General features: G+C 36.8%; 4 protein-coding genes across 6 annotated transcripts; 2 read left to right on the top strand and 2 right to left on the bottom strand.

The window, feature by feature from the left end:
- Nucleotides 1-55: 55 nt before the first annotated feature.
- On the bottom strand, nt 56-448 carry LOC123905139. Its single transcript, XM_045954774.1, has one exon. It carries the CDS (start codon nt 446-448, stop codon nt 56-58), a length of 393 nt encoding a protein of 130 aa, XP_045810730.1.
- Nucleotides 449-1926: 1478 nt separating this feature from the next.
- LOC123905138 (PKS-NRPS hybrid synthetase cheA-like) lies at nt 1927-5677 on the bottom strand. Its single transcript, XM_045954773.1, has 3 exons — nt 5377-5677; nt 3227-5046; nt 1927-3123 (listed from the first exon to the last, which is right to left on the bottom strand). The coding sequence occupies exons 1-3, from the start codon at nt 5408-5410 to the stop codon at nt 2089-2091; spliced, it is 2889 nt and encodes a 962-aa protein (XP_045810729.1). The 5' UTR covers nt 5411-5677; the 3' UTR covers nt 1927-2088.
- Nucleotides 5678-5751: 74 nt separating this feature from the next.
- On the top strand, nt 5752-12603 carry LOC123909272 (splicing factor SF3a60 homolog). Of its 3 annotated transcripts, none has more exons than XM_045960085.1 (13): nt 5752-5940; nt 6582-6775; nt 6869-6982; nt 7250-7354; nt 7789-7931; nt 8046-8142; nt 8629-8793; nt 9650-9721; nt 10445-10600; nt 10725-10802; nt 11140-11268; nt 11603-11749; nt 12169-12603. In XM_045960085.1, the coding sequence occupies exons 2-13, from the start codon at nt 6602-6604 to the stop codon at nt 12313-12315; spliced, it is 1527 nt and encodes a 508-aa protein (XP_045816041.1). In that variant the 5' UTR covers nt 5752-5940; nt 6582-6601; the 3' UTR covers nt 12316-12603. The 3 variants fall into 3 exon arrangements, with proteins under 3 accessions (XP_045816041.1, XP_045816044.1, XP_045816043.1); XM_045960088.1 differs by having other exon boundaries at nt 6571-6775; XM_045960087.1 differs by having other exon boundaries at nt 5800-5940; nt 6576-6775.
- A 1350-nt stretch (nt 12604-13953) lies between these two features.
- LOC123909273 lies at nt 13954-15195 on the top strand. The gene is made up of 2 exons (XM_045960089.1): nt 13954-14301; nt 14396-15195. The coding sequence occupies exons 1-2, from the start codon at nt 13954-13956 to the stop codon at nt 15002-15004; spliced, it is 957 nt and encodes a 318-aa protein (XP_045816045.1). The 3' UTR covers nt 15005-15195.

The following is a 15195-nucleotide window of genomic DNA, read 5'->3' as shown; positions in this document are numbered from 1 at the left end:
AAAGGAAAACACACTTAGGCAAATTAAAAAACAAAACGATAACAACACGGTCGCATCACTTAGTTTGCCTATTTGGGTCTTCCGGCCCAACAAGACAAGCAAGGATGGCTTCAACTGATCTTGTCAGTGTCGCATCTAGCTCGATAGGCCCCGTGGAGGAGTACTGCTCGAAGATTGAAAACATAGTTTCAACATCATCGTTGTTTTCAACAGCCATACGAGTGAAAGCAACGCGTCCGTCAGAACCAATTGATGGCTTTCGATACAGGAGATTTGATACCGTTCTATTGTCGTTCGGGTTGTTGACGGTGCGATTCAGTTGGTACAGCTGCTGTTTCAGACCTTCGAACGTTTCACCGTCATTGATTCGAAACAAATGCGGTTTTCCATCGCCGAAGTAAACTGCCGCAAGAGTAGATCGCATTCGTTGTGTGAGTGAGACATCCATTTTCCCGTTATTTTTTTTCTGTCGAGTGTTGAATTCAACAAAACACGTGAATTTAAAGATGGGTTTGGTGCACATTATGGCGGTAGGTGAGCGTTAATGAGGTGGATTGGTAGTTAGCGGAGTTAGGTGGGCTTAAATGCGGTAGGTGGGTGTTGATTCGTTTGGCGAGCGTTTAGAAAATTTAGATGGAGCATAAAAACGTGCAACATAAAAGCATTCATTAATTAAAAGGTCAACATCAACATAACTGAAAAATCAGCGATAACGTAAACGAAAATGCAACGACAACATAACTGAGAATTCAACAACATGAGTAACCAAATTTCAGTTTGTAACTACTAAGGTAGCATACAAACGTGGATACTTCGGATCAACTTCTACCCCATTGAACATGTCGTTCACATCGTCATCATTTTTCAACTCCTTCCACTCGTATTTTCGCGGTTGCTCATCATATCCACCGACATTATCACTGGCCAGATCGATTGTCGATTCGTAATACGCAATTTTTTCTATTTTGATTTGTCTGCCGTATTTGAAGCGATACATGACTTCGATCTGGCGTTTAAGAGCTTGAATAGTCGTCAAATTGTTCGACAGGTCAACGCAGAACAACTCGTCGTTACCGCGAAACTTAACTGAAAATGCATGAGATGTCGCCCTATTGTTATTAACAGACCGATTTGAAGCACTCATTTTGCGAAATTGTTCAAACGTGTTTTTCACAACTATACACATACGGCGGTTTTATACTACATTCAATCTAATTACGGCCACATAATTTCGTCGGTGTAATTTTAACCACAACTAAATGTCGGTGTAATCTTGACCACAAAAAAAAAATAAAAAAATAAATAAAAATTGTCGGTCCAATCTCGACCACAAAAAGTGTCGGTGTAATCTCAAATATAAATTATTTGACGGGTTCGTATCGATTAAGTTATTTATATGATTTTTAACAAGTTTTTAGGCATATGCTTACATCTTTTCTACCCCCCAGTTTTCTTTTATACCCCCAGTAAACAGTTGAAAATTTAAACACATTTCGGTTCGCATTCCCCGAAGTTTATGAGTTCGGTTAATATTCACCGAAGTTTACTGTCATACCCCCTTATTTCGGTACCAATCTACCGAAAATTTCAGTGGTTCACTGGAATTTGTACGATTCGGCAGATGTTTACCGAAATGTTAGTTCGGTAACTATTTGCCGGAATTGCAACATACTTCGGTACCAATCTACCGAAAATTTCGTTTGTTCACTGGAAATAGGCTGGTTCGGCAGATATTTACCGAAATCTGGGTAAATTCCGGTACCTAGTTACCGAAATATATTTTCATGACAACCAATGATATTGTAACTCACGACCTTCCATGGAATGACATCCACGCGAAATCCATTGTTAATGCTGTTCATCCAGACACATTTATATTGGAAAAATTATTCATACAATTACACAACATCAAAATTACTTCAACCAATATCATTATATTGACACAAACAATTACACAACACCAAATCACTTCAATATATTTCATTACAAAATGGATGTCATTACATCTCGATTCATATCATTACAAAATGGATGTTCTTTACATCAAAATATATAACAACGTAAAATACATTAAAATAGGCCAAATGATCAGTCAATCACCAATGGAGTTTCTCTACTGCCTGCACCAACTAGTTGGATGGGGACAACGTTCTCGGTGCTCATCATCTCCTCGAACCTATGTTGCGCAGCTATGAATGAATCTTCCCAACCCAAACTTTGTTTAGCACAATATTGCTTCCACGACTTGTTTGATTTGGGTATCGGACACCCAACTTTAAGCTTTACCAAAACATAGTGATCCGGTAACGCGCCAAGGCAAATAACCCTTGAAGACGGGTTTGGTGACGGAATGGAACGCAATGGGAAAAAAGTTTCACAGGGCCCGTTTTGAAGTATGGAGAGCTGAACAACTACTCTATCCAATATGGTGGCCACGATATGTCCCATATCCGGCAACGTGAACCATTTATCCATCGGTGCAACACTATTCCTAATACTAGTACGTTGCCTCGTCCTCGGGGGTGGGAGTAGTGCATCACAGATATATTGGTAACGCTCCTCGCAACCAAATATAGCAACATACATATCCTTATTCAATCGCAACTCCCTGCTCATGTTGCACCGTATCAGTTCAAAATCATCTTCGTTGCCTCTCTGAGCCAATGCAACGGCACGGTAACCACAATAGCCGTCGCCGTCCACGTTGATGATATCTTCAATGAAGGGATGCATGAATTTTGGCATGTGGTTAATTCCAAAAATTTGAGATGATGAGGTTAGTGGCAATAGGTTGGACACAGTGAGCGGAGCTTCAGACACCGTAGGCATAGGGTTTGATGCGGTAGGTTGTGATGATGATGGCCTTGAGTGGGACGGAATTGACGGAGACGGCTTTGACGATTGCGACGCTTGTGTCTCTGTGAAATATTCTTCAACATGCTCCCATCGAGACTTATCTCTGCTGGTGGATCTTGTTCCACGGACCACCTTTTTCTTTTTAGCCCCTTTTGATTTTACATTTGTGGTCGGAGGCTCCACATCGGTGGTTGTAGGATACGCAATCTTGCGGAGTTGATCTCGGATCTCATTTTTCATGCTTACATCAGCTGTCCTCAATCGTTCCTAAAACAAACAAAAAAAAAATATGCCATTAAAAATTAAAAACCAACGCATAATGATCGTAAAATCGTAAAATAAGTGTATTATGCCTTTAATAAACACGCACCTGAATTGCTTGCCACTCTGCCGTGCACGCATAATCGTCCTCGACGTCGCCACCAACTTCTTCATCTTGGAAACAAATTATCTTCCAATGTTTGTAAACCTCATCGAGTCTAATAGGCCTATTGTGGTGCAGTTTCTTGGCAATCAAACACGCACATGGCAGCCCGTAGTTAGTCCTCATCAGACAACCACACTTCATGCTATCCATACCAGTAAACTCGACTCTTTTTGATTCAGTGTGGATGTATCTCATTGCACGTCTAGAGACTTTAAACATCAAAGTCGAGTAAAGTGTTTTCTTCCGGTATGTGTGTCCATACACAGACATGTTCTGGCCAAATTCAGTTTGCACTTGGGTGAATTGATTGCCTAACATTCTGTGAATCGATTCCCAACCCTTCACCAAATCACCGAGACCGTCGGTCAAGTAACTTTTCAAAACACCGTGTGCGCTTTCGGCTCTATTTGTCGTATGGTTGCCCATGTGCATATACTTGTCCACCCATGCACTCACGAGCTTCTCTTTGTCAGTGTCCAAAATTGTCTCTTCAACGTACCGAACAAATTTTGGCCACCTCTCACATAACTTCCTAAAAGCCATAACATTTTCAGTATACTCAGCCTCAGTAGACGAATCTAACACATCCTCGAACGCCAAACAGACTCTTTCCCTCATGTCCGCCGCCTTGACCTTTTCCCCATCCCTCACCTTGACCAGCTCGGCTGCCTTGGTCCTCACATTCTTCTTAACATGGAACCGACAAACCAACGCCGCCGCTTCTGGAAACACAGCCAGAATAGCATTCATCAAAGCTAAATCTCGATCCGTCAAGATAACCTTCGGCAAATTTGTCTCACGCCTTAACAAACAACGTAGTTGTTGCAGAGCCCATATAAAGTTGTCTTCCTTTTCGTTACTGAGCCAGGCAAAAGCAACGTTGAATGTCTTCTCGGTCGAAGTGTATCCGACTATCTCAAACAGCGGCATTTTGTACTTGCTGGTTTTGTATGTGGAGTCCATCATCAGCACAGTATGAAAAGAGTTCAATAAAGTTATGGACCTCGGATGTGCAAAGAATATATCTTGAAGATGTTCTACTCCATCTTCAACAACCGTCCGATACTTGTAGTAGTACTTGTTATCATCAAGCTTCTTACATAAGTGTTGCATCTCAGTCATGGACGCCCTCATTTTAACTCTGTACCTATGACGAGCGTTGTACACTTGCTTTGCAGAGGTCTTGTTTTCCGGATCTCTCTCCTTTAATGTGGACAATATGTTTTTTAGAGCGACCGCATTCCTTGTCATCTCGTCCATAAATTCCTTCTCTTGCGGTTTCAAACGCCCCGCCACGAGATGCCCTTCAAGCCCTTTGTCCAACTCGTGGTTATGCATACCGTTGACAACAGTCAAACGCCATAGTTTTGTTGCCTTGTTGTAATACCCACGGAGTCGGAAAGGACATTCGCATTTTCTTGTTCCGGAGGTATCGGATTTCAACTTCTTCTTGGCTGGAACATACTTCCCACTACGTTCACACCCTAACACCAATTGAGCCTTTCTCTTCTCGCCCGAATCGGATCGCCTAACTATAATTGCGAACCTTAAACTTTGCGACACGCTTCGAGCCCATTTGATCAACTCATCTCTGTCGTTCTCTTCCCTATCAGTCGCAAAATGAGACGACGTGTCAATTTCTATCGGCTGCGGCACATTAGGAGGACTTCTTGGTTGACCAGATGGAACAATGGCCGTTGCAAAAAGGCCAAGCACAACAAGTCGCCTAACTTCGACAACTTCGTTAATTTCGCCTTCCGTAACTACAGCATACGCAAATGAAAAAACAATCAATCAACCACACATAATATTTACAATCCTATTACAACACTAATTAAACACATAGGACACACTATGAAGTCAATATGAAGCCAAAATAAAGCCAAGTCAATATGAAGTACAGTTTATAAGTCAATATGAAGTCAAGTCAAGCCAAGCCTAAGCCTAACGCAGAGGATCAACATTTCGGTTCGTATAAACCGAAGGTCACATAACTTGACTTCGGTTTATATTACCCGAAGGGTTACTGTCAGAACACCTGCGAAAACAGAGCCTATGAACGCAAGAAAAAACGAATTTAAATCGGTGGTTACCTGAGTTTTGTGCTTTGGTGCGTCTTGAATCCATTAGATGATGCTTCAATCTTGATTTCAAGCCTCAAATGCGTCAAAAATCGATCTTCTTTCCGTAACCTTTTTAAATTCTCGTTTTGTGAATAATAAGAAGTGACAGCAGAGTATTTATATACAGAAACACTTCGGTTAACGTTCACCGAAGTCTTTCAGCGATCGGGTTATATTAACCGAAGTCCTACTCCTGCGGTTTCTAAAAACCGAAGTCGTTTGGCAAAAATTTTTTATACCGCAAGGGGCAAAATGGGATTTTCGGGGGGTATAAAAGAATTGGGGGGGGTCGGGAGAGAAAACGTCTACTGATATTGATATTGATATGGATTCTAATCTCAAGCCCAATTCTCGTAAAAAAAACACCCAAGCCCATTCTAATGAAAACAAAGTTGAATTGAAAGTATCACTGAACTCGCTCTCGCTCGCTCGCGTTCAACTGGCCATAAAGAAGCTATAACCTTACCGGAAAAGCTGACGGAGTTGGTCGTCGTCGTATCAAGAAACACCGTCGGAAACAGTTAGAAAGTTCAGGTTTCTTTTAATTCCTTTTTCTCTTTTCGATTTTCCTTCCCTTCTCATATCGCGTGCAAGAATGCAATTCCACCGCCATAGCTGCCCCTGAAAAAGGCACGCACAAGAGAATTGCTTCGTAGCAGTTCTCCACTTTACGCGATTTCACGCTGAAGTGAGTGGCGTGATTGACAACATAGTTTCACTAAACCCCTAATTTGTTGTATTGAATCGGTTAATTTTATCAAATTATTAGGTTTTTCGATTCACAGGTCCAATATGTGACCCAATGTATAGTCGAAATGCTTATGTATAACGCGCACGGTGTGCACTAATGCGATGCCAAAGAAAAAGAGTGGGTTTTGATTAAAGATCGATAGCTCAAGTAGAATTGAAACACTAAATTGAAAAAAAAAATAATAACTTTTTAGTAGTAATACATGCATTACTCTCAGTTCAATATGTTTCACTTGCATCGATGATAATGGTGAATACATATACTTTGGTACTCTCCATTTCATTTATACATTTTTCTTAAATATATGTGAAATGTTCAAATAGGTGTGGGAGGGGTGGAATATTATTTATAGAACATTGATTTTCATTGATTGACTGTATTTGAAGACTAATTGAAACTTAATGTGTATTGAGTTGAGTAATAGGTAGGAAGTTCGTTGGGAGAATGTCGTCGACTTTGCTGGAAGTGACTCGGTCGGGGCACGAGGAGGTGGAGCGGTTTGAGAGATTGATAGCGAAGGATCTTCAGAATGATCCCACATCCAACAAGGACCGTTTGTTTCGGAGTCACCGTGTTAGAAATATGATCGACACCATCACCTCGACCACTGAAAGGCTGGTAAGCGTGCTTTTACGGTTTTATTACATTTCTGCTCTTATTCCAACTCCCATTTTTTAGTTCCTATCAAATGACGCTCATTGTTTGTTTTAGATTGAGATCTATGACGACAAAGACAATGCAAGGAAGGACGAGATTGCTGCACTGGGAGGACAAACTGCTACTGGAATTAATGTTTTCAGTGCCTTCTATGATAGACTCAAAGAGGTTTTACTCTTCTTCTTTTTCAATTGTCACTATTCTTATTATATTATTATTATTATTTTAGTTTCAAGAGGTGAAGCATAAATTGGGACTTTGGACCATCAACATTGTTGTATTTTCTAGGCCTTTACATGTTTATGTTTGGGAGTGGAAGACAAATTTAATAATGGATTTTATGATAAATAATTGGGTGGGGTGAAGCTGAGTTCTCTCATTTGTTTGAATCCATTTTGTGTGTGTAAAAGATTGGTTTTTTTGTGGTATGTGTAGATACGAGAGTATCATAGGAAGCACCCAGTTGCACGTGTTGTTGATGCCAATGATGATCTTGAAGCCCTTCTTAAAGAGGAACCTCAAATTGAGTTCAGCGGAGAGGTACTCTCTCTCTCTCTCTTTCTCTCTCTCCACTTGTGCATGTGTAATCAACATTCTCTGGTGAATAGGAAAAGACTTGTTGATTGTTTTTCCTGAAAATAAACTTTGCCCATGTGGGATACATGGTTAAATGGTGAATTTGGGAATTCTTCAACTGTTTTTAAGAATTGCAGTGACAGGTTATTAAGGTTTTTGGGTTTACCTCAAATCCAGCTTGTGTGTGATTGAACATTTTAGTATTCTACTTGTGCATTTTAAATGCGGGGAAGAATTTATTGTCTAAGGGGCCAATTTGTTCCGGAGAAAGCAATTACATCGAATATGCAGGATGAAATCTAAAATATTCTATTGTTAAGAGAGACAATATCACATTTACAATTTATGCTCCTGTAACCTTTTCTAGTGTCACTGATTATGTGAAATTTGCTTTCCAGGAAGCTTTTGGTCGATATTTAGACATGCATGAATTATATCAACAGTATGTCAATTCTAAGTTTGGAGAGCCAATTGAGTATTCTGCATACCTTGATATCTTTTCTGAAACAGATAAGATTCCACGCAAAATGAAAACGACCAGGTGAGTTGTGCTCTCTATTCATCTAATATGTTGATCATTTGGCATTTATGGGCATCCTAGTTTTGTATGGAATTTGTACATTATAGTCTCCTAAGTCCTTGGTCAATTTTACAGGCAGTACAGGGAATACTTGGAGAATCTTTTGGAGTATATGATATATTTTTTCCAGCGGACAGAACCCCTGAAAGATCTTGATCGAATCTTTTCAAAGGTGATTGATTTTATCTTGATATTTTTTTGAACTTGTAGCTTTTTTAGCATAATTTTGAGATTTATTTATTAAAAAATTTCCTCCTAGTAGCTCTGATTTATTTGGTGGAGAAACTTTTAATGAATCTTGGTTTTAAATGATTTGCATTAGTTTTTCTTTCTGAAAGTTTTGTCTCGGCTGAAATCTAGTGCTATGTCTGGGCTGTCGAAGGATCTTGTAAATATGCTTATAATTCTTTTGTTAATGTATTCGGCCATTTTTCTATATTTTTGTTATTACTAGCTCTTTTTTTATTCGAAAATGATTCCATTTTCTATACCACTATATTGAAGTAAAAAAATTATGAACTAAAGTTAAAACTTGATAATTATTTGTGGCTGATGTAACTTTTTCCTATTCTAAAGCTTTCTGTGTCATAAATGATGTGCGTCGTAACAACCGAGTTGCACTTCTCTATTTTTCTGGGATCTGATATAGTTGTGGCAGGTAACAACCGAGTTTGAAGAAAATTGGGCTACTGGAAAGGTACTGGGATGGGAGAATGTCAATCAGGAGAATGGACATGTACCTACTGAGCACACTTCAATTGATCTTGATTATTACAGTACAGTTGAAGAGCTTATGGAAGTGGGTCCTGAAAGGTTAAAGGAGGTAAAAATTGAGGATTGTGTGTGTGTGTGAAGCATGGGTATTCCAAAATTGAAGACATATACATATTGCTTTTGTACGTGTACCTGGTTTGCATGTGTATATAATGAGTACATGAGTACATTTCAAAATATTAAAAAACAATTGGGTACTCAATTTGGGTAAGGACTGGTATGTACTGATGTCCTGATGGATAAGAAAGTAATATCATTTAGTAAAATAAGAGTGAGAGCAAAATGTGGGATTTTGGTAGACATTAATGGGATCCATTTGAAGTTGTCACAGATGATATTTAAGAAAATGATGAGATTGACACTTTTTAAGTATGATATTCATAGTCATGCTTAGGTTTTATTTTTTAAGTATGATATTCATAGTCATGCTTAGGTTTTATGATGTTGAATAACTATAGTTTCATTAGGACATGTTTTGTCGTCATGTTGAATAATTTAAGCTCCTTTTATTTTATATATTATGCTTATTTCTGTTTTTTAATCTTTTATGCAATTTAGATGTTTATATAGAATTCAATTTTCTTATATATGTATCTTTTTTTAAAGTTTATATTATTAGTGTACATGTATCCTAGACTTTTAAGAGCTCTATCAGTACCATTGTCTGTGCAACATATTCCGTTAATCTAGCTAACTATGTACAATATACAAGGATTCACCCTCGTTTTTTATAAACTGGATATCTTTAATTTCAATATTCATGAACTAAAAAGATTAAGCACATTTTCTTACTGTCCAAAAAAAAAAAAAAGCGCATTTTCTTGCCAGTCATTAATTTTAGTAGAACCATATTTTATTGATAACTGATTCGTTCTTCTGCCCTTCTGTCCTGACTTTTCATCTAGGCGCTGGCTGCATTGGGACTTAAGACTGGCGGCACTATTCAGCAACGTGCAGAAAGGCTCTTCCTCACAAAGGTGAGTTTTCCCCATTACCCGGGACAAGGTTACACCTTCTTTTATTTTGGTTTTTTATAGTCTTTTCTGTGGACGTAATAGGAATGTGTAGGGGTGGCCTTTGCCATAGTACCTTAAATTAAAACAAGTTCCATAGGAGATGTATTCTCCCTATTTCCTTCCAAGCTGATTGTCGTAAGTAAGCTCAGTCAAGAAACTGGGATTTCTTTCATCAGAGTCAAAATCATGTATCTCCCGGATGGACCGAAACTGAGAGTTCAAACTAATCTAAATATGCTTTAACTGACATCAGTTCTGCTCCCCCCACCCCCCGCCCCAAGTATAATATAATACAATGTATAATTACCCTTGTAAGCTAGATGATAGTATAATATAATACAATGTATAATTACCCTTGTAAGCTAGATGATTGGCATTTTATGCTTTCCTGATGGGATCTATTTGATCAAAAGTACTTAAAATATGAATTTATCCAGAATATTCATTATTTTGTAGGTTTTATTGTTATGAAAGCATAAGCTCATTTAATATTTATCAAGTGATATTTCCACCATAAATTGTAGATCAAAATTACAGTGAAACCCCTTGAGCCCAATTCCCTATTTGCTTGGAAGATGCGGTTGCCAGAATTTTGATTGAAGCTGTTTTTTGCCTCTAAGTTATTCCTGCATAATCCTTCTTTACAGCTTAACTTAAAATATTCTCTTTGTCTTTTTCATGCAGCATACTCCTCTTGATAAGTTGGACAAGAAGCATTTTGCCAAAGGGGCACGTGGTTTAGAAAAAAACGGGGTGGCTTCTGCTCCACAAGAAGGAAATTTAAAAGAAATTGCATTAATGGAGGCCAAACTGAATAAACTGTGTGATTTGTTAGATGAGGTTAGCAAATGATGCTTAATTATTTCCTTTAGTATAGTTATATGCAACATTTTGGGCCTAAAAATTATAATGACTTCATGTATACAAATTTCTGTCTTGTATAATTTTTATCATTTTTCTATAGACAATTCTTCGAACAAAAGACAATGTTGTAAAGAAGCAAGCCCTAACATATGAAGAAATTGAAGCAGAACGCCTGGAGGTGAGTTGAAGCAATTTATGAATCCTCCAAATTTTAGAGATCCATAGTCCATTACTGTGATATTAGCTTTTCACATCAGTGTCATTTATTTGTAAAAGATTACATTTACCAATCATATTGTATATCTTGGGTAGCTTAATATGCACAAGAATTAATCCTAATTGATCGCACCAAGTGACTATTCACTTTTTTGCCTTGTGGCTTTGAAAAGTTCTTTATTGTCATTGTTTAAGTTTCGTGCTTTCATTTGTCCTACTTTTTCACATTACACTTTATCTGCTTTTGACAATATAAATATGGCTTTATTTATAATACGTAATGTTAAATAACTTTTCAGGAAGAGACACAGGAGGACTCTGAAAGTGAAGATGATGAGCAGCAGATTTATAATCCCTTAAAATTACCAATGGGATGGGATGGGAAGCCCATACCTTACTGGCTGTATAAGCTACATGGTCTGGGTCAGGTATTATTTACTTTCCATTAAAATTTTGGAAACTGAAATTGTCATTTCTTTTGTTGGATATATCTCGAGTACGTGTTATTGTTCTCTAATCATAAGTGTTGATGGTCGCTCAAGTGGGTCAGGCCTTGCAAAATTTATCTCTTTTCTAGAGGAGCAGAGAAAACCAAAAGAAAGCTATTAAAATAAATTGTTGTTGTCTATATGCCTTTGCTAGTTGGCAGTATTGCATTAGATAACTCCATTGATTTAAAAAGAAAGATAGAGACTTCTTAGTTATAGGGTTCTGTATGGCTGTCAATATTTTGATCACTAAATGATATAATATGCATTTCAGGAATTTAAGTGTGAGATATGTGGGAACTACAGTTATTGGGGGCGTCGCGCTTTTGAACGACATTTTAAAGAATGGCGTCACCAACATGGGATGCGGTGCCTTGGTATACCAAATACAAAGAACTTCAATGAAATCACATCAATTGAGGTGTGCATTTTTATCAGTTTAATTTCCATGCTGATAGATAGTCTGTAGCATAGTATCTCACAAGTGTATAAATTATTTATTTCCATCTTCTATTTATACTTGTATGTATCTGTGGACACACCTATTGCTCATTTAATATCCGTTATTGGGTCTCACCAGATCCTTCACAATTTACAAACTGAAATTATTTGACATTGATGTTACATTTTTTGCTCTTTGGTCTAAACTGAACAAATATAGCGTGCATTAAAATGTCAGGATATAAACTTAACCACCAAGCATTAAACTTTTCTTGAAAGTTGAAATTACTGGTGCTGTTTCTCTCTAGGACTCTACAGTCCTTCTCAACTAGTTTCCGACAAAATTTATTTTGAATTTGTTATTTAATGTGACATTTATGGTACCATGCTCTGTTGCAGGAAGCAAAGGAGCTCTGGAAGAAGATACAGCAGAGACAAGGAGTGAACAAGTGGCGCCCAGATCTAGAGGAAGAGTACGAAGACAAAGAAGGCAACATCTATAATAAGAAGACATACACTGATTTACAGCGCCAGGGACTGATATGAAAAAGAAGCAATGTCGAGGAATCTTCTTTCCGATTCTTCTACTAGTAAAAATAGAAAAGATAAAAAAAAAATCCTCTTTTTACTTCATCTATGAAGTGGAAGCAATTTGTTTTCAGCAGGTTTAATAGAGGAATGGTTGTATCTTAAGCAAAATATTTAGCCCTACTATGGGTGAAGAGTGGGAAGAGACAAGGAGCTGTATGTTATGAGTTGTGCTGCACTTTTTTGAGTAACTGTGAATTTGTGATTGATATCCTAACAAGACTGGAAAAGAAACAAAGGTTCTAAGGTAGTGTTTGGCCTTACTTATTTTCTACTTTACTATTTCTTTTAAGTGGAAGTAGGGCCAAACATAATTTTATAAAAGTTCTTAAAATAAAAAGTGTCTTTTTTTTTGTGAAGAAAATATAATATAAGTGACTTAATAAAAAAGAAGAAAAAACCAACTTAAAACCAACTTATACGGATGATTCACTCTAGAGGTCTGCCCATCGATTCTCGTGTATGCCAATTTATATTTTATTTTATTTTGTCTGCACTGTTCCCGCTTTTTACCGTAAAAAAACGCACAATTCCCGCTTTTATTTTATTTTAGGCAATAGTTCCCGCTACAATTGTTTGCCCTTTTTACAATGTTCTGACTGCTATATATTATTAGGGTCATGCTAACCGGTGCCCTCGGGGCACTGGTTAAGGAAACCAAAAAAGGAAATTTTAAAATTGAAAATAACACTTTTTAGACTTTCGAGGCATTAACTGCACAAACTTTAATATGATATTACTATATTTGATTCCTTAAACAGTGCCCCGGGGGCACCATTTAGCATTTTCCATATTATTATTATGCTTTGCTTACACCACATGCCAAAACCCTAACGGCGCCTGACACTTGCATAGTTGCAGCAGGTATGATTTTCTTTTTGATTTGTTTAATTCATACCATTTTGTTATTTTTTGTCCTTTTGTTGCTTAGTTTTGTTTTTTACTTTATGCCATTTATTTGAGATATACATCATTCAGTTTTTGCTTTCTTATTCCTTAGTTTCTATTAATTTTTTTTTGTCTATTTGTTCTTTATCACCTATTATCTATCTTGTAAAATTTATTTATTTTCTTTACTATATATTTGCATTTTTTTTCAAATGCAAAGAGATATGATTGAATTAATAATAGTTGTAAGTCATGCCTAGATCAGTAAGAGTAGAACAAATAGCAAGCAAATTGCATGAAACAAGATGATCCATGTCTCGCATACAAAACCAATTTGGATCCTCTCCAATTTTCTCTCATGTTTTCTCTCATTTTTCTTAATCTAGGGGTTAGTAAATTACAAAGAATAAAAATGAGAGAAAATTATCCATTAGATTAAGAAAAAGGAGAGAAAATATGAAGAAAAATTGGAGAATATCCAAATCCCCTTAATTAGTAGCAACCAATTAAACTCCCTATGAATAGCACAATAAATTGAAAAGAACAAACTAGGACCGAAACATAAATATATTTGATATAGATATTTTATTTATCATTTGATGATAAAGATATAGGCAACAAACTATATTGATCGGGTAGTTTAAATATTATATTGCAAAATATTAGTTTGCTTGTAATTATTTATGATTTTTGAAATATATTACAGTTATGGCATCTAAAGAAAGTCATCCATGTAAATCTGAAAATTTTGAAAAAGCAAAGTGGAACATTCCATTGGATACCAAAATATTACTAGACCTTTGTATGGATGAAATCCGTAAATGTGGAAAGCCAGGAACTGGTTTTAAGCATAAGAAATGGGAAGAAATACGCGAAGAATTCAATAAACGTGCTAATAGAAAATATAACCAAAAGCAGTTGAGAAATAGAATGGATACTTTGAGAACGGATTGGACCACCTGGAAACAATTAATTGCTAAAGAAACAGGTTTGGGCTGGAATCACGCGACAGGAAATATTGATGCTGATCCTTCATGGTGGGAGGCTAAGATAAGGGTGAGTATTATGAATATTTAATTTTTTATCTCCTTAAAGTTGAGTATGAGGATTTGATTTGCCTAACTATTGGCTTTTGTTATTGATTATGCAGGAGAATGTAAAATATGCAAAATTTCGCTATCAAGGTTTAGAATTTCGTGATGAAATGGAATTCATATTCGGGGAGGCAGTGGCAACAAGTCAATACCAATGGACACCGGCTTTGGGTGTTCCATCTGAATCTAATATCAATAATACAACGACAAATGTGCCAGATGAAATTATTGAATCTGATGATAGTGGATATAATGATGAAGACCTTACCCTTGTGGAAAATACTCAATTCAAAAAGAAAAGAAAGATTGTGTCAAATATGGGAGAAAAGGCAGCAAAGGGTAGGGCAAAGGTTGGGACAACATTAGCAATGAGAAAAACATTTGAGCGATTAGTTGAAGCAGCCGAAGATCATAATGATGTTGAAAAGGCTGGAATTGCTGCTACATCTCATGTCCATGGCCAATACTCTATTCCAGATTGTGTTAAATTATTGAAAAAAGCAAAGGATGAAGGTTTTTTGAATAGTCAACAATTTAGTTATGCTTTAGAAATGCTTAAAGATGAACAAAATAGAGTCTTGCTAATATCCTTAAAAGAATCTAAGGATGATTTGGTAGAGTGGATTCTATACAAGTATGCTGAAAAGAAATCATCCAATAATTAGCTTAAGCTTGAGATTTATGCTTTAGGTTTAGACCTTGCTTTATGCTTTATCCAATAATTAGCTTAAGCTTGAGATTTATGCTTTAGGTTTAGATCTTGCTTTATGTTTTATCCAATAATTAGCTTAAGCTTAAGCTTCGAATTAATTTGTTATTTTATTTTATGATACTTTTGTTGAGATTTTGCATTACT

Source organism: Trifolium pratense, linkage group LG2 (genome assembly GCF_020283565.1).
Source record: "Trifolium pratense cultivar HEN17-A07 linkage group LG2, ARS_RC_1.1, whole genome shotgun sequence".
Taxonomy (NCBI): Eukaryota; Viridiplantae; Streptophyta; class Magnoliopsida; order Fabales; family Fabaceae; genus Trifolium; species Trifolium pratense.
This window is presented reverse-complemented; position numbering and strand designations above follow the sequence as displayed.